At 58.5% G+C, this 18,216-nt stretch overlaps 1 protein-coding gene across 7 annotated transcripts in view; it reads right to left on the bottom strand.

Annotated features, from left to right (window-relative positions):
* Positions 1 to 354: 354 nt before the first annotated feature.
* Positions 355 to 18,216, bottom strand: part of NLGN3 (neuroligin 3) — a 30,860-nt gene continuing 12,998 nt past the window's right edge. For 4 of the 7 annotated variants that reach the window (XM_088151854.1, XM_088151852.1, XM_088151853.1 and 1 more), the window contains 6 exons: positions 17,554 to 17,613; positions 12,767 to 12,826; positions 10,495 to 10,644; positions 9,115 to 9,300; positions 3,571 to 4,360; positions 355 to 2,812 (listed from right to left, as the gene is read on the bottom strand). In XM_088151854.1, the coding sequence (XP_088007980.1) occupies positions 1,963 to 2,812; positions 3,571 to 4,360; positions 9,115 to 9,300; positions 10,495 to 10,644; positions 12,767 to 12,826; positions 17,554 to 17,613 (2,096 nt within the window). In that variant the 3' untranslated portion in view covers positions 355 to 1,962. The remainder of the gene's footprint in view (positions 2,813 to 3,570; positions 4,361 to 9,114; positions 9,301 to 10,494; positions 10,645 to 12,766; positions 12,827 to 17,553; positions 17,614 to 18,216) is intronic. The other 3 variants (XM_088151856.1, XM_088151855.1, XM_088151857.1) reach the window with 3 other exon arrangements.

The raw sequence follows: 18,216 nt of genomic DNA, 5'->3' as shown, positions 1-18,216 counted from the left end.
TTAAGCAACCCCAGGCGCAGCCCGCATTCTGCTCGTAAAGTCAAACCAAGCCGAGGCACTTTTTCATTCTGAACCCCACAGCTTCACAGAGCGCCTCTTCCCAGAACGAAGCCACTTTGGGAAAAAGGAAGAGATGTTCAAGGGCTGCCCGCCTGCTCCAGAAAAAAAACATTCCTTCTGCTGGGCTGGGGATGGCAGGGTGCTGTGGGTGGAAGGCCTCCCCCGATCCCACGTGGGTCCTAGTGCGCCTCCCCCGCCCCGGTTGGCACAGGGAGGGAGCCCCACTACTCCCCCCCCCCCAGTATGTCCCCAGCCCAAGAAGACGACAGGACAGCCAGGAGCTAAAAATACCCCTTCCAGTTTATTGGGAGTTTATCTTTCCTCCGCGCTGAGGGCCAACAGGGCAGCCTCAGTACATCCCCAGCGACGAGGAGGAGGCCAGCAAGAGACAGGAGACACGCGCCGAAGTTTCAGACTTCCAGGCAGGCTGGATCAAATCCCACTGGCCACCTGCCCATGTTGCTTGCAGCCCCTCCCCTCTCAACTCACGCCCCCTCCCACCGTCCAGAATCCTCACCTTGCCAGCTGACCCGCCAGGCCCTTTGCAGGCCGGACTCCAGTCAAGGCAGGGCTGTGCCATCTTTGCCCCCACCCCCACTCCTTCCCAGGGCTGGGAAGCCCTTGAGGTGCCCGCGGCAGGGTCTCAGTCAACCGGGAGCCTCACAGCCAGCCCCTCCTTCAGGATCTCTGTGACTGTCCCCACTCTGCCCTGGACTCTGGCAGCCAGCCACACAGGAGCAAGGTGCCTTCCTGCTCGCACTGGGTTCCAACCCACTGCATTTACATGCACCACCCTCCTCCTCCTCCTCCTCCTCCTCCGTCCCAGCGCAGTCTTTCCCTGTCTCACCAACCAGCCTATTCTCCCTACCCAGCAGAGGGGTAGCTGTGAATTGGAGACCAGGCTAGACCGTTGGCTGGCAAGAAGCTGAAGGATGAGGCACCAGGTGGGCAGACGTGGCTGAGCCTTGGCACTCCAGATGGCCAGGGCAGAGGGCAGCAGGAGGCTGCTCACCCTCAGGGGTGTGGGGAGCATGGTTGGCTAGCGGACGCATACGGCTAGGAATGGCACGGAGGACATATCAAAAATACAAAAGGGCCTTGTGGTCTGCTCTGTGCCACTGCCCACACCAAGGGAAGTCTGCTGGTTTCTTAGTTTGGCACAGATGCGGCTGGAGGAGGGGTGTGGATGTGCACGTCTGGGTGATGTGTGTCTAACTGGCTTTATCAAGAACACTTAGTTTAAAATCTTTACAAAGGACAAAACACGGTGTCTCCGTTAGTGTTTAAAGAACTAAAGATCTGCTTAAAAAACGTCTTTTGGAAAGAAACAGACAGACAGAAAATTCCTCTGCAACATGAAGAGAGTGACATGGAGCAAGGGCACCAGAGAGCGCCTGCTAGGCCCAGCACCAAGCCCAGGTGATCCAGGATCCAGTACTGGGGATTAGAAAACCCAGTCCTAAATGGCACCTGTCCACGGAGCCCCACGAGGTACCAGCCATCCCAAGCCACAAGGTGGCAGCTAAGCTTGCAGGAGCCGTTCTCCGTGGCTCCTTGACTGGTAGAGAGAGAGAGACAGGCAAAGCTCTGTCCCAGGAGTGCCCACTAGGAGGTGCCCAGGCTGAGTCACGTAGTTCCAGGCGGCACCAGGAAGTCTCCTTTGAGAGAGGGCTGAGCGGGGTCCCTGTGCTTCCTTGGCAGCGCTGGCTGGACCTGGGAGCACAGAAGGGGTGACCCAGCTCGGAGCAGCCCGGGGGCTTGGCCTTCTCTGCTGGACTCCATTAAGCCTAGAGCTGCTCTGGACATAAGGAGAGCAAAGCACTTGATACTACGAGCCGAGAGAATTTGCCATGTCTGACCGCACAGCGCAAGGTTCAGTGAGGCGGAGGGTGCACATGGCGGCTATACCCGGGTGGTGGAGTGTGAGTGAGGGAGCCCAGTACTGCTGAAGCTGGCAGCGAAGGTGTTGTAAGGATGCAAGGTCTGGAGCCCCACCAGAGAGTTGGGGATCATAGTAATGGTGTTGGGCGTCATGAGGGGAATGTCATCTGGCGAGCGGCGCAACGTGAGCGTGTAGTCTGGCAAGGCGGTGAGGCGGAGGGCATCGTGGGATGGCACTGCCTCGCAGTCTCCGTGGTGGGCCTGGTTGGGCTGCAGCGAGGGAATCTCCTCTTCTGGCGTGTGGCCGATATCGTTAGTGGCAGGGGCGTGCTGCGGGCTCGGCTGGCGGTGAGTGTCCTGGCGCCGCTTGTCCTTCCGGTAATACAGTGCAGCAAAGGCCAGAACGTTGAGGAAGAGGAGGGAGGCCCCCACAGCAATTGTGACGCTCAACTCAGTGGAATAATCCCGGGGGTTCTCCACCAGGAGCGTGCCTGCCCCGTCCTGCTCGGGGTTCCACTTCTCCTGTGAACCCTCACTGGTGTAGGCAGTAGAGATGGCAGGCCGTTTGGTGCTCCAGGCCTTCCCATTGGGACGGCGCGCCATGTGCGAATTCTGGGTTGTGTCGGGCGGTGGCACCTTCGTGGTGGTGGATGTGTAATGGAACATGTCGTGCAGGTTGTACAAATGTGGGACCAGATGCTTCCAAAAGGCAACCTTGGTGGCACGGTAATGGTCTCGCACCCGTGGCTTGAGGCCAATGTGCAGGTAGAGCTGGTCGCGGGGGTTGTACTTGGACCACGCTACTTCCTCAAACCGATTGGCCTTGGTGTGGATGAACTTGGTGTCCTGGGGCACTGGCTTGTTAGGATCCCTGGAAGGAGAGAGAGGGAGGGAGGGAGAGAGAGGGAGAGAACGGGCCGTCAGCAATCGCTGGTGTGTGGTTAACGACGGGGGCCCTCTGGGGGGACTGGTCGGTTGTTAGGGGCGGCTGGCCCCAAGGGACTCAGAAACACGGACAGACACGTCTTTTGAGGACTGCAGAGAGCCGAGCCTTTTCAAAACAAAATTAATTCAAGTTGGCACAGACCTAGAAACGTGGTGTTTCAGTAATCTGAAGGATTACAATTAGACTTCCCCCAAATCACGCTGGCTGGGCATTCTGGGAGCTGCAGTCCCAACACATCTGGAGAGGAGCAGGTTGGAGAAAGCAGATCTAGGGGGGTCAACCTGAGGCTTTTCTTGGGGCACTGGTGAAGCTCCCTTCAGAGACATCAAACTATTGGGCCATGGAGTCCATGCTCTTCACCTCTGGGGAGAACAAGTTTGTTTGTTTGTTTGTTTCTTTTTACTGTAATTCCTTTTTCCCCTTTCCTTTCCTTTTTTAGATGCCTAGGACTGAATCTGCAAAGGAAGCATGTTCTGTACCACAGAGCTACGCTCCCCATCTCCTCCTGCCCATCGATACTGAAAGCGGAGTGTCTTTTCAACGTCCAGTTCCACACAGCAGAACTCCAAAGTGGTGACCTAACTCAACCCTCTTCACTATTCATGTCCTTTTCCTCTCTTTGAAGTCAGCCACCCCAGCCCTGCAAAACCCACAAAACCCGCAGTCTGGGGGAGGCAACGTACCCAGTCTTGGCAAAGTTAGTCCAGTAGGTCATAACAACAGCACTTAGCATGACGTCGTTCTTGGAGAAGTTGCAGGGAAAGAGGTCGGTGGGGCCAATCATGGGAATCCCAAAGACGTAAGGCACCTCATCCCCGTGGGCTGCATCAGACCAGGGTGGCTTCATGAGGCTCTGGCAGTGGTGATAAAAAGCGTAGAAGTATGTGGGGGAGCCATAACGAGCATGAAGGTCAGCAGTCACCACCGATGGCTCAACCCACTGGTGGTCAGTGAAGAGTGCCACTAGGGTCTTGCGTCGTGTTTCTGGGTTGTCCCGGTCAGCCCAGTCTGTGTACATGAATTTGATGGTCTCACGCAGGGTGTCTTTACCCTCTGGGTAGCCATACAGGTTGTCCACAAAATTGGAGACAGAATAATCAAAATCGCTGCCTGAAACACCATCCTCTGGGTCCACGACCCCCTCCACAAACTTCAGGCCCTCACCCTGGTTGACACCAAGCATGATGTCATAGTTGAGAAACTCTCCCTGCTCCATCAGGATCTCTGGGTCATCGGGGATGACGTCCCCATCAATGACAGGCCCAAAGGCCACATGGTAGCGTGCTGGCTGGATGTCCTGCTCCACCAGTTCCTTGGCACTCTTCTGCCGCAGGCAGTCCACCATGTCCACAGTGTCGAGAACATTGCAGCCCACTTTGTCAGCCAGCAAGCTGGTGTACTTCACCGGCTGGTAGTTGACCGCCCAGCTGGACAGAGCTGAGCCACTCTGGATGATGGCTCTCTGAAAAAGACCTGCGAGGCGAAACACAAGCATAGCAGAAAAGGACAGGCCACCCGTCCAGCTTCAAGAGGAGCCACTTCTGAAGGGATGCCTCCAACACCTGCAGGCTTTTCTCTACCGCAAGCAAGGCCTCTGGGAGAAAGGATGGCCCACCAGAGAAGGCTCGTCTCCAGCCATCCCAGCGGCAGGATGCAAATCCTGGACTTGTGGCCTTAGCACTGCCCCCTTCTCATCTCTGCTAATCCCTCCCTGGCAGCCGCGCCATGTCAGCCTGGCAGCAGTCAGGCAAACCTGGTCCTGTTCCACCCAGCCTCCTGGAACAATGGGCAGTGGGGAAGAGGTCCCCCTGCCCCGCCCCCCCAGGCAGGGAGGGCAACTGAGGCTGGCAGCGCGAGGGTTAAGCCTGCGGCACTTAACCCTGCACGTTCCAGAAAGCATGGCCCTCATTTCCTGCCCAGCTGGGCCCCGCTCCGTGCCAATGTGGGCTCGGCAAACTGCACATCCCCAGGGGCACAAAGGAGCCTTTTTGCTGGCGGGAACACAAGAGGCTGAGGACGCGGGGCCTAGGAAGGCAGCCCACAAAGGCCCTGGGGCTGGCAGAGGAATGCCAGGCCGGGCTGGGCGCCAGGGTTCCTTCCGCGGGGTTTGTCCTTGGAATACAAAAAGACCCCAGGAAGTGCAGCCTCTGCAGCTGAAGCTCCTGCAGCAGGAAGGGGGCAGAGGGCACAACTCCCTGGCAGCAGGAGGGCAGGAGCCCTTCCGCCAGCTCCCCATCGTCCTCGGGGGGGGGAGGATATTTATATCCATTCTCTCCCCCCACCCCAGCACTCACTTAAAGCAGCTGTGCAGCTCCACTGGGGCGCGTCCCTTTTCTCACTTGGAAGACCCCTGCCATCTTCGTCCCAAGCTGGATACCCTCTTCAGGGGCTTCCCCCAAACTCCAGGGGGAGGATGGACTCCAGCAACCCAGCATCTTGCCAGCCCCTGGCCCAGCCATTCCCAGCTCCGAGCTCCACAGACACACTGGGAGTGCCACTCACAGAATCCCCGCCCCCCAGTCATGCTGGTCAGGGCCATTCTGGCAGCTGCAGTCCCAGCACATCTGCCCTCTAAACTGCTGGGTTCTAAAGTCCTTTTAAACGCAGGTTGTGAAACGTCTCACCTGCCCTGCCCACATCAGCACTCCGATGCTGGTAGCGGTTCTGCTCTGCCTTACCAGCTTTTTTCAAAGAATACCAAGATACCCTAAAGCCTCGATTGCCCATTCTGCTTAAGCCTGGTCCTGATCCTGTGCTCCGGTCGGCCTCAGTCCTCCTCTGAGCTTCCTGCAGAGCCCAGGACTAGGGTGGACTTTTCACTCGGCCCTGAGCTGTCCTGGCCTTTATCTCCAAGAGACCCGAGTCCCCCACTGGGTCCAGCAGGACCCACGGCAGGCCAGGGCTCACAGCCTTCACCCTACTGGGACCGGGCCCTGAAAGATCCACCTTCTTTCAAAGCACAAAGCTCCCTTGCAGCCTCAGGGCCAGGCAGGGGCGTGGGGCAGCTCCCTGCTAACCGCATCTAGATATTCAAGGCTGCCAGATCACATTTGAACGCTGTGCATGGGTGTGTTGACTCTCCTTGTGGTCAAACTGCAAGCCACACACATTATGCCCAAAGGAAGGGCAGGAGCAACTGCTTGGCCCCATGACACTTAGCCAGACCCCTTTCCAGCACTCCAGACCAACAAGGGTTGTGTGCTCTGGCTCAGAGCTCTGCCTGGCTGGATTTGGCCCTGGAACTTCTGGGCTTTCACCCTATGCTGCTCACCCTTCCAAAGCTCTTCATCCTTCCAACAACCAGGCAGTTAAAAAGTGCCCTTCACAGCCAACTTGGCCACTGGGAAGTTGCCAGGCTGCCCTTTGCATCCGGGGGGTGGGGGGAAGATGCCTCTGCTTGTCCTCTGGAAGAACTGCCAGCCCCACCTTTTGAAAGCTGCTTAATATCTTCATGTTCACCACCAAAGCGGCCTTCCCCAACCTGGTGCCCATGCCCCATCAGTTCTGAAATCTTGGCAGCTGAAGCCCAGCCCATATGGCGGAAAGGCTGCCCAGAAACACCAGGGATGGGGAGGGACAATTGGTCAGCCGTCCCTTGCTGCTTGGCAGGGGATCCAACAGAACCCAGCTATGCCACCGTTGAGCAAGAGAGCTTGGCTCGTAATAGTTCAGGCCCTCCTATCACAGGGCAAGGGAAAGTGGCAGACAGATGGCAGGGAATTTGTCCCCCTCGCCCACCTGCTGCACCTGCTCTGAAAGCAGCTATTTGAATGTTCTCCTGGTGGGTTTTTGATTAGCTTCACAGGCCCCAGAAATGTGTATCCTGCAAATGACCGAGCTAATTCTATCACCTTCCAGCTGCTGGGTACCAGAAAGGGATGTATCTCCTCTGCACACACAGCAGGGTGCAGAAACAGCTCGTGCGTATTTTCTCCATCTCTGGGGACACCCCGCCAAGGGGCAAAGCGGTGCTTCTCCTCCCCAGGCTCCCCCCTCAAATCACTGGGGGCGGTGCTCCTTCATACTCCCGTCAGCTTCATGGGCTCACAAACGAGTGGTTGAATCGAGCTTGGCTGTCCAAGAAGAGGCAGAAACCCCCCAAATGAGCATCTCCTGGGTCACTCTGGGGCTTCTGCTCAGCAGGCGGGATTCCAACTGGTGCCTAACGTATTCTGGCAACAGAGGAGGAGGCAGAAGTATGGCCCGAGGAGCCCGAGCAGCAGTCCCAGCATTCTCCAGCCCAGCAGAGGAACCCCTTCCCTCCCCAGGCAGCTGTGTCCTGGGGGACCCTTGACTAATGCAGTCATCTGCCCTTGCTTGCCTCCATTTCCGCAGAGGCAGATCCCTGTGAGACTCCTCTGGAGGCCCATGCAGACAAGGGCTTTTGGAGTCAGAAGCCCAAATGCTTCCCGTCCCCCCTCCCCTTTGCGTTCCTGCTTGCGGTCAACATAAGAGGGACCACCTCCAGCATCACACCCAACCCCAACGCCGGCTCGCCAAAGACGTCCCCAGTGCAGGGCTGCCCCAGACCCTTTCTGCTGGGGTGACTGAATCTGAGCGTGGGCACATGGAGCTAAGCTTTTCCTAGCTTGGTGTGCTCCAGATGTGTGGAATGGCGGTTCGCATCCTGGCTGGATATTATGGCAGTGGTGAGCCAAGAGATCTGGAAAGTGCCGGGTGGGAATGTCACCATTGGCCCTTTCCTCATGCTTGCAGAGGACCACCTGTGGCCCTCCAGAGGTTCAGCAACATCTGTGGGGGCACAGGCAGACCCTCCTTCTTCAGACATGTGCTTCCAGAGCAGTGCTGCAAATGTGCAAACACCCAGAGGCCCCCTCCACCCAATTCTCTTTTAAGGGAGATAGTCAGGAAAGCATTTGGGGGCCCAGAAAAGAAGGAAGCCGTCAATCGCTTGCAGGCCTTTGGGAACGTGTGCTTGGTCCACCACCTGCCCATCCTAAGAGGGTGTTTGGTCCTGAAACAAGTTCCTAGCAGCAGCCCCATCCCGACTTCTGTGCAGCAGATGCTTCTCCAACCCCAAACACCTCAACGGGGTGACAAAATTAACGAGGCTGGGGGGTGGCTCGGCCAATTCCAGTCCTACTGGGAGCTATAAAAACACCACGGAAAGATGAGCCAACCCCGAGATGGCAAACAGCTGGGTGCGCTACTTTTCCAGCCGACCCCACAAACTCCTGTGCAGCAAACTGGATGCACGGGCAGCTGCTAGATGTTCAATGAAAAAGCAGCACATCCTTCTGAACCCCGGGGAAGCATCTATGCTGTGCTACCATCCATGTGGAGGGCATAGGCACTGTCCAGCAGGGACAGGGGACACATGTAGATATGCAACAGTGATGCTGGGCTGGCTGGAAGCCACACGGGTTTTAACCTGCAAATTCCACCTCTATGGGATCTAGAGCTGGCAGGGCCCTCAGAACATCCAGTCCGGCCCCTCCTCAGGGGAAGAATCACATTCACGCCTCGCTCGGAACGCCTATCTGGGCTCTACGAAGGCGCTCCGTTGTCCCTGAGGATCAGCCAGCCCAGACGGTATTCAGACTCTTGTGCAGAGCATGACTTTTCAAGGCTTTGCTTGCTTAATTTGTGCATGTTGGGGGCTCGGTTCCTTCCTGGCCTTTGACCCATCTTTGCAGTTGGGTTTTTCTAAAGGAAAAACGTGCAGACTTCCTCTGCCTGACTGAAACTCCTCTGCCAAACTCTCCTAGACCATATCTGGCCATAGGTTGCAGCTCCAGAGTATTTTCAGCATCTGTGCATGGAAAAACTATTGAAGAGGGCTTGGCAAGGGCAACGTCCCGAGGATGTGATTCTCCCCAGAGAGAGGTTCACCTCACCTACGGAGGGTTCTCTCTCCTCCCCGAGCAACCGTCATCTGCTGCATCTCATCTCCATGGCGGAGAACTTTCTTCAACATCTAAACGTGCCATTGCACATTTCCCAGTGGTCTTTGTTAACTTCATTTGTTAGTTTATTCTGAAATAGAAGTTAGTGCTTTGTCACCTCCCTCCTCCCTCCTTATATCCCTGACTACAAAGATACAAGGGCATTTTGAAGTGTGTTATTCCACATTATTTTAGGAAGAAATTACCTAAAAACGTGGAGGATCCAGGCACGGCAGAAGGTGCAGAAACAGGGATGAATCAGGCTCTTTCCCTAGTCTTGGGAGGGACCAAAGTTCCGGCTGGGCTGATGGGCCCCCTTACCTTCAGAGTGGTGTGACAGCGTGAGCAGGCTGACGCAGGAAGCACCAATGCCTGAACCAAAGACGGTGATGCGCAAAGGGTCGCCACCGAAGAAGGCAATGTTTTCGCTGATCCAGCGCAAAGCCTGGATCTGGTCCAAGAGTCCGTAGTTGCCTTTGGCCGCCTGGTCCCCGGTGCTCAGGAACCCTGCGGGCAAGGAGACAAAAGGCGATTGCTCACCACCCGCTCCGAGGCTCCTCGGCCAGCCCTGCCATCCGCCCCACCGCTGACCAGGCGCCTAAGGGCCGGCTCCTCAGCTCCATCCTCCCACGTGGGATTTCCACAGGGAGCCCATCGCCATTCCGAGAAGGCCCTGGTGGTGCTCTTCCCTAAGTCTGCGTGGGTCGGATGAAGGGATGTGCGAGGCGACTGCTTCTGAGAGCCCGCGAGGTGACATTTAGAGGGAAGCGACTGCTGCAACTAGGCATTTGCTCCTCCCCATATTTGGGGTTAGGTCCTCCGCCCCAATGCTCAGCTTTTCATTGGGACCTTGGCAACTTGTCTGTCCTTTGCTGGACGCTGCTCTTAGGCTGGGCTTAGAAAAGTGGGCTTTAAAATCCTCCATGGCTTTGTCTAACACATGGTACAAATCCATGGTAGGGTGAATCCTACCAAGTCCAGGTCAGCGCCTACCGCGCCCTGGTGTAAGGCCTAGGAGCCGCGAGCTCCTCAGAGATGTGTCGTTCCCAGGCTCCGGATCCAGGTCCAGACCCACCTGGCAAAAGCTTTCTCCCTCTGTGCAGAGACTGGACTGCTGCAGCCTCGACGCAGGGACCCACAAACGCAAAGGCACCACCCTAGGTTAGGGTGGCCAAAGGCCCCCAGAAGACAAGAGCAGGGGGCCCAAACTCCAAGGCAAAGAGGGACCCTGCCTCCTGCCCCAGGGATCCACCGGCCTCCTTCCAGAGGCGGCTGGGCTGCAGAAGGACCCTCTCTCCGGGGAAGCTTATTAGTGGCACTTCTGAGTGGTGCAGAGGAGGAGACGGGTAAACGGGTTTGGTATAACATTTAACCCCAGATCAATACTTGCTGTCTGCTGGGCCCTCGTGGGCAAACCTGGCAAAATTCCAAGCTGGGAATACGGCTTTGAGGGCGGCCAACTTGGCCTAGAGAATGGGAGAGGGCCCTTCCTGGGAACCAGATGCCGGAGGGGGAGGGAACCCTCTCAGGGGAGCCAGTGCAAAAACGGGGGGGGGGGAATCAGGGAATCTGGGCTGCCATGGCGGTTCTCTGTAGCCTCGGCCTCTCAAGGACTGCCGCCGGCCTCCCCCAAGTCGGGCTGGAGCACCTGCAGCATCCTGAAAATCTCAGAGCCCCCTCCCTGGTCCTGGCGGCACCTACCCAAGACTCCCACGCGGTAGTTGAGAGTGATGACAATGACGTTGCCGTAGCTGGCCAGCACGCTGCCGTCGATCATGTTCCCCGTGCCTTCCATGTAGGAGCCCCCGTGGATGTAGACCATCACCGGCTTGGCCCCGCTGTCTCGGATGTCTGCAAGGGGAGAAGCTAGAGACAGGAGTCTGGCACAACCTGCTGGGCACCCACCTTGGGCCGCTGGACGTCTCCCAGGGAGGGTGTGGGAGAAGAGGCACAGCAGGCACCTCAGGCTGCTGCCCACAGGCGTCTGGCCCGGCAGACAACGCAAGAAGGACCTAAGGCTTGCAGGTGCTCCCTGAGGTCCCAGGCCAGGTCCCTGGCAGGTAGGCGGGCGGGCTGGCACAGCAGGGGCCCCACCATCCCCTCCCCAGCTCAGAGTCCTAGGGGCCGGGGCTGAGCCCCAGAAAGAGGGCACAGCCAGGGAGAGGAAGGGCTGGAAACAGGCGCATCTCCTGTGCCGGGAGGAGGGGAGGGGGAAGTGGGTAGCCCGCCCCCTTCTTTCTTCCTGTGGGGAAGCGACTGCTACTGGTACTTGCTAGCAAGGATGCGCTCAGCGATCCTCTTGATTCGCCTCCCTCCCTCTCTGCTGCACGTTTCAGGCAAATGCCCAACAGCCCGACCCGGGGAGGTCGGACGGGTTGCGTCCCCCCGGCAGCCGGCCCTGCCTGTCACCTCCACGCCCGCAACGCAGCAGCAGGAGCAGCAGAGGCCCCGAGCGCCAAAGGGGCCCATGCAGGCTCCGGGCTCACAACGCTCCTGGGAGTGCCAGACCCCAGGGCAGAGGGGGTCACCTGGAGTCTGCCCTGTCCAAGAGGCACGGAGGGGGCTCTCTAACAGGGAGAGTCCCAGTCTGCTTACAGGCCTGAAACAAACAAGCATTATAAATGCAAAAACTACAAGCAAGAAGTGCCTCATGGCGACATTTCCTGTAAGACGTAGCGCAGAACCCGCCCTTGCCAAGCGGTGGCACAGCTAGCCCCCCGGGGACCCCGGTAGAGGGTTCGAGGGCAGCAACCCCGCCAAGGGCTGAGGAAGGCTGAGCAGCAGCAGCAGCAGCAGCTCCTGCGCGGCCGCCCTCAACCACCTTCGCTACCTCTCTGCCCTCAACTCTACGACGCTTCCGTCCAGGAGGGCCCCATGGAGAGAACGCCACTGCAAGCACGATAAGCCGCACAGCGCCTGACAGTGTGGAAAAGCACACGCGGGACTATCAACTGCGACTCCCCAACGCACGGCCGGAAGGACGTCCTGTCAACTCGATCCTGCTAGGAGGCCTCAGCCTTGGCGGCCTCACTTCCAGGCCGGGCCCGCCAGCTCAGCTACGCTGGCACCGAAGGTCTCTCCTTGGAGCAGGGGGTGGGGAGCAATGCAGAGGAGGGCGAGTGAGGCCCGTCTTGCCCCAGATGCTTCTTTGCACCTGAAGGACAGCGGGGGCACCGAAGGAGTCCGTGGGAGCTCTTAGTACCTCTCCGCCAAGCCGTTTGCACAGGTTGGCTGGAATTTTCTTAGGGGTCACCTTGACCTTTTGCTTCAAGCAAAACTGGCGGACATCTGGCACTGAGTATGCTTTTCTCAGGATTAAATGGCAGCCCCTGCAGGGAAGGAAGCAAAGCGAGCTCCTTGCGCCCAAGGACACCGCTGCCTGTGGCACGGACAGAAATTGGCAGAGGGGGAAGCTGCAGATTCTGTCTGCTTGCAGGAGAAGGGCACTGCTCCCCTCCTCCGCCCAGTGCCAAGGTGCCATTGGACAGCTACATTTCCAGCCCCTCTTCTGCCCAGAGCTTTCCCTCAGTGCTGTCCAAAGCACTGTGCCAGCAAAGGCTCCACTGCCCACAACGCTGAAGAGGTGTGCTGAGGACCCAGGCTGGACCCAGTGTGTGTCCCCGTGTGTGGGAATGACATGTGCTACCCTCCCCCAGAGGCACTGTTCCTGCAAGCCCACGGTGACCTTCTGCGCCTGCGGCGGGGTGTGGGAAGAGGCCAGAACTCTCTCATCCACGCTGGCACCTGGAGGCCGAGAGGGACCCCGCGGCCCGCTGCCTCAACCTTCCCCAACTAGCAAGCAGCCCAGGGCAGGGGGAGCAGGGCGCCCTTCCCGTTCAACGCTCAGCACCAGGAGACAGAAAGACACAGACAGCGAGGGCTTCCTGGAATGGCAGCAGCAAATGAGGACGTGCATGAGAGACAGAGAGAGAGCAGGTTCATGCATCGAGAGCCACCTGGCGCACACAAATACCTTCATCTTCATCCCCGTCATTATCCGCTAAGTCCTCGCCCTGTTTCTTAGCGCTGGAGCCTGGGGACCAAACACGAGGAGACCGAACAAAAAGGAAGAAGGGGGGGAGAAAGAGAAACAAAAACAGGAAGGAAGAAAACAAAAGAGAATTCAAACATAGCATGGCTGCAGAGAAGGTGGGCAGGTCACCTGGGCTCAGGTCCTTTGCCCCTCTGGCCTCCAGCAGCAGCACCGGGGGAGGGGGCAGAGGCCCCCCGCAGCAGGGCCTGTCCCCAGGGGGAGGGAGGAGGCTGGGCGGAGTTCACAGGAAAGGGGAGGCCGGCTGCCCGTCCTTGCCCAGATGCAGAAGTCAAGCCTGGAGGAGGAAAGAGGGTGGAGCCCACGGGGCCCTCCCTGGCAGAGCCAAGCCCCTTTGGATACGGACACGGGCCTGGCATCAGTCTGGCAGCGGAAGGGTGGAAATTCAGCGCTGATGTGGGATCAGTATTCATGCCCTTGGCATGACTGGTCACTTCCACTCTGGGGTTGCATGGCAAGACCCTTGACTACCCCGTCACATTTGCTTGAACAGGCCTGGGGCGCGGCCTAGCTGCCACATCTCTGCAGCGCATGGAGAACCTGCGCCGCGACTGTCCCACTAGAGCGCTTATAGTGGGGGCGGCCCCCAGAGCTACCCCTCGGCTCTCGGACGCAAAGCGGTCTCCGCTGCAAGGTCCTTTGGACATTGGCTTGCCCGCAGGCCCAACAAACTGCAGCACGTGCTGCCCTCCAGGTGTCCCTCCGGGCCTCTTGCTTCTGCCCTCAGAAAGAGGGGCTGCAGAGCGCTTGGCAAGAGAGTCCTCCTCCTGGCAACGCCGGGGAGGGCTCTTTGCAAGGCCCTTTTCGGGGCTCCCATCCCAGGTGCTCCAGGAAGCAAACATTAAACGTCTGCCACATCCCAGGCGGATGCGCATTAGAAGGCTGCTCATTCCCCCCTCGGGACACCACTTCTGGGGCCAGCCATCTCGGCGGCATCCATTTCAGAGTGCCGAAAAGGTCCTGTCTGTCCTGCGGAAGAGTCGACAGGGACCTGGCTGCCAATTCAGCTTGCGAGACGCACGATGGCTCCACCCTCAGAAGACAAAGGCCAGGGGGTGTCCGTGTGGATTCCCCAGCGGGGAGAGGCTTGGGCCAGGGTGGCCCCCGCGTGCGCCTGCCACCATCCCCTTTGCCCGGCCACAACGCGACGGGCTCCCGCCCGAGACGGGCTGAGCGCAGAACAAAGCACTCCTGTCTCCAGCTGCTGCTCAGATTCCAGGCCCGCACGGTCGCCATGGAAACCAAGGCAGAAAAAGGCTGCGCTGGTCCTCCTGCTCTCGGCCCCACGGGGCGCATCAGCCCGGCCCTTGCCGTGTCCCTCCGGTCCCCTGGCGCGATCCGGGGGCAGGGAGGAGCAGGAAGGCCACCCTTCACCCGGGCATCAAAAGGCTTGCGGGGCATCAGGAGATGAGCAGCCTGCCACGGGCCGCGCTCCCAGAGCAATGCCAGCCGAACAGGAAGGCAGGCTAGCAGGGGGCAGCTGAGAAGGCGAGATGGAGGGCTTGCGTGGGGAGATTGGCCCCGGTGCCAACGGTCTCGGGCAAAGCCTTGCAAGAGGGTTCACCAGCACCGTGCAACGAAGCAGCCCTTTCAGGTGCAATGTGGATGAGAGCCAAGCTAGCTCTGGCTCCAGGGACGGATTAGCCTTGCCCCCGTGCCTATGGCAGCCTAGCCTCGATGGAGCAAGAGGGAGGGAGGGAGGGAGGGAGGGAGGGAGGGAGGTGGGGGAAATAAGGACGTGCTGACTTCTTCAAAGCCCTCCTGGTTCCTTTGCTCTGGTGGGAACCTGCCACGCCACATCAAAGCAAAATGAAACAATAATTCTTTGGAGATGGTGCACAATAGGGGCATCGGGCATTCAGCTGACACTGACACCGCCTTCTTTTTGTCAGTTTTAGACTGAGATGCAAATTCTTGTTTGGCAGATGAACTAGGATATTAGCACAAGCAGAGTCTGCCGTCACAGTGGAAGGCCAGTGAGCTAAAACATCTGAGCTGTGCAGGGAGGTTTGAAACAAAGCCCGGCTGCCCGTAAGGGGATAACTCTAGCAAGCCACGGGAAGGTTGTCAGAAGCTGATTTGCTTTCAGACTCTCCCCTTCTCCCTTCCAGGCTAGTGCAAAATACCCACTCTTAACCTGGCCTCCCTTCAAAAGGAAACTCTTCTACTGAATGGTGGGGAGGGGGTACCTGCTCCTTAAGAAAGGGGGCCAAAGAGGAAAGGAGAAATAGCCATTATGGTGTTGATGTGGTTTTTCCCTCCTGAAAACGGCATGGAATGCAGTCCTTCTTGAGGACTGGCCCTTTCTCCCCATACTCTGTTTTTGCCACATCAGGCCCAGGAGTCCTCAAGGGGAGAGGAAGCCACATTTCCAGACTGAGCTTTATGGCAGCTGCCCTGATGCGACAATACATTGTGGCTCAAGGCGCCCTATGGTGGTTTTGCAACAGTTTACCGTGTTAACTTCCTCCAGACCCGGTTTCTGTTTCCTGTAGAATTCTACGTCAGCATTAATAGTAATTAGCATCAGTAGTGGCTGCTTGCAGACGTTTCATTACCTGGCTAGGGAACATCATCAGTGCTGGTGAGTGTGGGGTGTGCTCCCTGTTTATACAGCAAGCCCCACACCTGTGCACACTGATGATGCTCCCTAGTTGGGTAACAAAACACCTGCAAGCAAACCACCAAGCTCAGAGCGCACCAAGGACTCCACGTTTCACCCATGAGCTACAGAGATTCTCTTCTATTAGTCAACGGGCAAGTTAAAATTCTAAAGACAACAAAATGCTAAACCACGGATAGTTTGAAGAAGGCACCAATGGTTGGATTCACACAATATACTGACCCATAATTCCAGATTGAATAAATCGTACTGGCAGCGTTTCCGCAATACACTAAGGCTCTCAGTCATGGGCCTACATGCTAGTTAAGCCACGTCTTGCTTAACTAGGATTTGCTGAATAAGCCACAACTAACTGAGCTCATGTGATACACTAAGCCATGATTTATAAACCACAACAGCTAGTTCAGTAAACCTGCTGGCACGGACACAGTCTCCCCTCCTATGCCTCGTGCATTTGTGCAAGCCGTGATTCAAGCAACAGGCGTTCAGGGCCTCCCCGCCACTCCGAGCCTCTGGGCAGCTGGGGCGTCTTCCTGCAGGCACCTGGGGCAAAGCCACCCACTTCCATCCCGGGCGGAGAGAGAAGTTGAGAACAGGGAGCGTTTCTGCTTCCTCAGCTGCATGCTCAGGATTCAGACAGAAGAAGCCCCTCTCAGGGTTGACAGGCCTTTGCTAAGGCTGCTGACTCAGAGGAGGGGAACCTGCTTCCAAGCTGCGCCACGTGCCCAGACTTGTCCCTGGCACCCCTCTGGGTGATGCTAATTCTGGTCCTCCCTTCAAATCCCAGCCTGGCTCTGGCGCCCACCCTCCACTCTCTGCAGCCCCTTCTAAATTACTGCTGACTTTTGGCCACTCTGGGAATGACAGGAGCTGAAATCCAACATATCTGGAGGGCTCCAACTTGGGGAACCAGCCCACCTGGAAGCCAACTCACTTAAAATAAGCACACCTTCTTCTTCCCATTCAAACACCTTCTTTTGTGTCAAAATTCAGATGGCATACTCTCTGGGAAAGCGACCAGTCTCCCATTCCTTGGGCACCTTAACGATGCAGGGGCAAAACAGCAGGACGAGTGCACAGCGGGGCTTTGCCGCCTCCAGAACAGGCCTGGGTGGACGACGCTTCCCAAGGACTCAAAAGGAAGGTGGGCACCTCCACACCTGGGCCTTGGCGAAGGGAGAACAAAGGAGACTGCGGGACGGCATTTGACCCGAGCGCTTCCCCATCCTGAAGCTGCTGTTCCGTCACGTGTGGGGAGGAAGGGAGGGGACAGAGCTCCAGAGCTCTTCAAGGGGCTGTTCCTGCACCGAGGGACACGGCCGGGTGGCCCAGAGCTCCGGAAGGGCAGCTGGGGTGAAGCAGACCCAGCGGTGACCCCAGGGCCAGCCCCTCGCAGAGCAGAGCAGCTCAGGCGGGGAGTCAAGCTCAAGAGAGGAGCCCACCTGGGGAGTGCAGCCCTGCCTTGGTCCCAGGCAGACAGAAAAGGCAGGGCCCAGCGCCTGGGGGTGCCGGCCGTGTCCCTGCTCCCCGACCCAGGGGCCGCTGGCTCCGGCAGCAGCCGCACCAGCACAGAAAGGGCACACCCCGCGTGGCGGTTCCCACGGCAGCCCGAGCCATTCCCCTCCCTGCAGAGCCTGGGCCAGCAGGAGGAGCTGCCGCTGGGGCCCTTCCAGCAAGGTCCTCGCTCTGGCCCTTCGCCCACTGGCACCGCCTTTCCCCGGGCTGCTGGAGCAGGAGGGGGGCAGATTCGCTTTCTGGTCTACTTGGCCGTGAGGTGCAGCTCCAGTGTGGGGCAGGGGAGGAAGGAATCCTCTCCCCTGCCCCCCAGATTCCAGCAATAGGTGGCCTGTGCCAGCCAGGGCAGCTTTGCCTATGTGGGAACGCCACCCCCCCAAAAAAGAGAGGGTGCTCTCCCAGAGGACTGGCCAGAGAGCCCTCCCAGATCAACAAGGAAAGCCCCCCACCCCCACCCAGAGAATGAGGGGGGACGCTGCTGTGGCATGGGGCAGGCCAGGCGCCCCCTTGCACTCACTCTCTCACTTGCCTCTCTCTGTGCCCCTCTGCCAAGCCCCGGCTCGCTACCTACCTCCTTTCCTACATATTTTCTTGTTGGGTTTTCGGGCGCATTCCTTGGAAATCCGTTTTACTGTAAAATGAATAAAAGACTACAAAATAACAGGAGGCCCCAGCGGAGGGTGTGGGCATGCAACCCGTCCTTCTCCCCACTCCCCTCCCAGCCCAGCCCCAAGCCCCCCACCCTTGGACTGACCACGGGGGGGCAGAGGGGGGAGCAGAGCAGCAGCTGCTCTGGGGGGACCTCTGAAGGCAAGGAAGGGTGCTGGGAGGGGGGCCGTGTTAAGCGTGAAGCTGCCTCCTCCCTGTCCCGGGGAGGGTGGCCAGCTCCCCCCAGTGCTGCTGTCCAGGTAGGAGACTCCCCGTGGCAGGGCCAGAGCCTCTTGAGCGGGACCCCCTTGCGGTGAGGCGAGGCCGACTGCGCTGGGGCGGTGGCTACTTACAGTTCGAAGGGGAGAGCCCTGGAAAGGAAGGGTTAAGGTGCTCGGCCTCACCGCAAAGGGCCCCCCTGCTCTGGCGGCCCCCCTGCTAGTGCAGGCCCTTCTCTGACCAGGGTGGGGAAAGCCCTGCCAAGGCTGAGCCCAAGGGCTGGGCACGGTTTGGAAGAGGGAGGGAGGGAGGGAGGGAGGGAGGAAGAGAGAGCCCTCCGGAACCTGCCCTCCCCGAAAGCAGCAAA

The sequence above is a fragment of the Python bivittatus genome, unplaced genomic scaffold (assembly GCF_059951505.1).
Source record: "Python bivittatus isolate LINGU-HERP-01145 unplaced genomic scaffold, Pbiv_v1 ctg000670_np1212, whole genome shotgun sequence".
Lineage (NCBI taxonomy): Eukaryota > Metazoa > Chordata > Lepidosauria > Squamata > Pythonidae > Python > Python bivittatus.
This window is presented reverse-complemented; position numbering and strand designations above follow the sequence as displayed.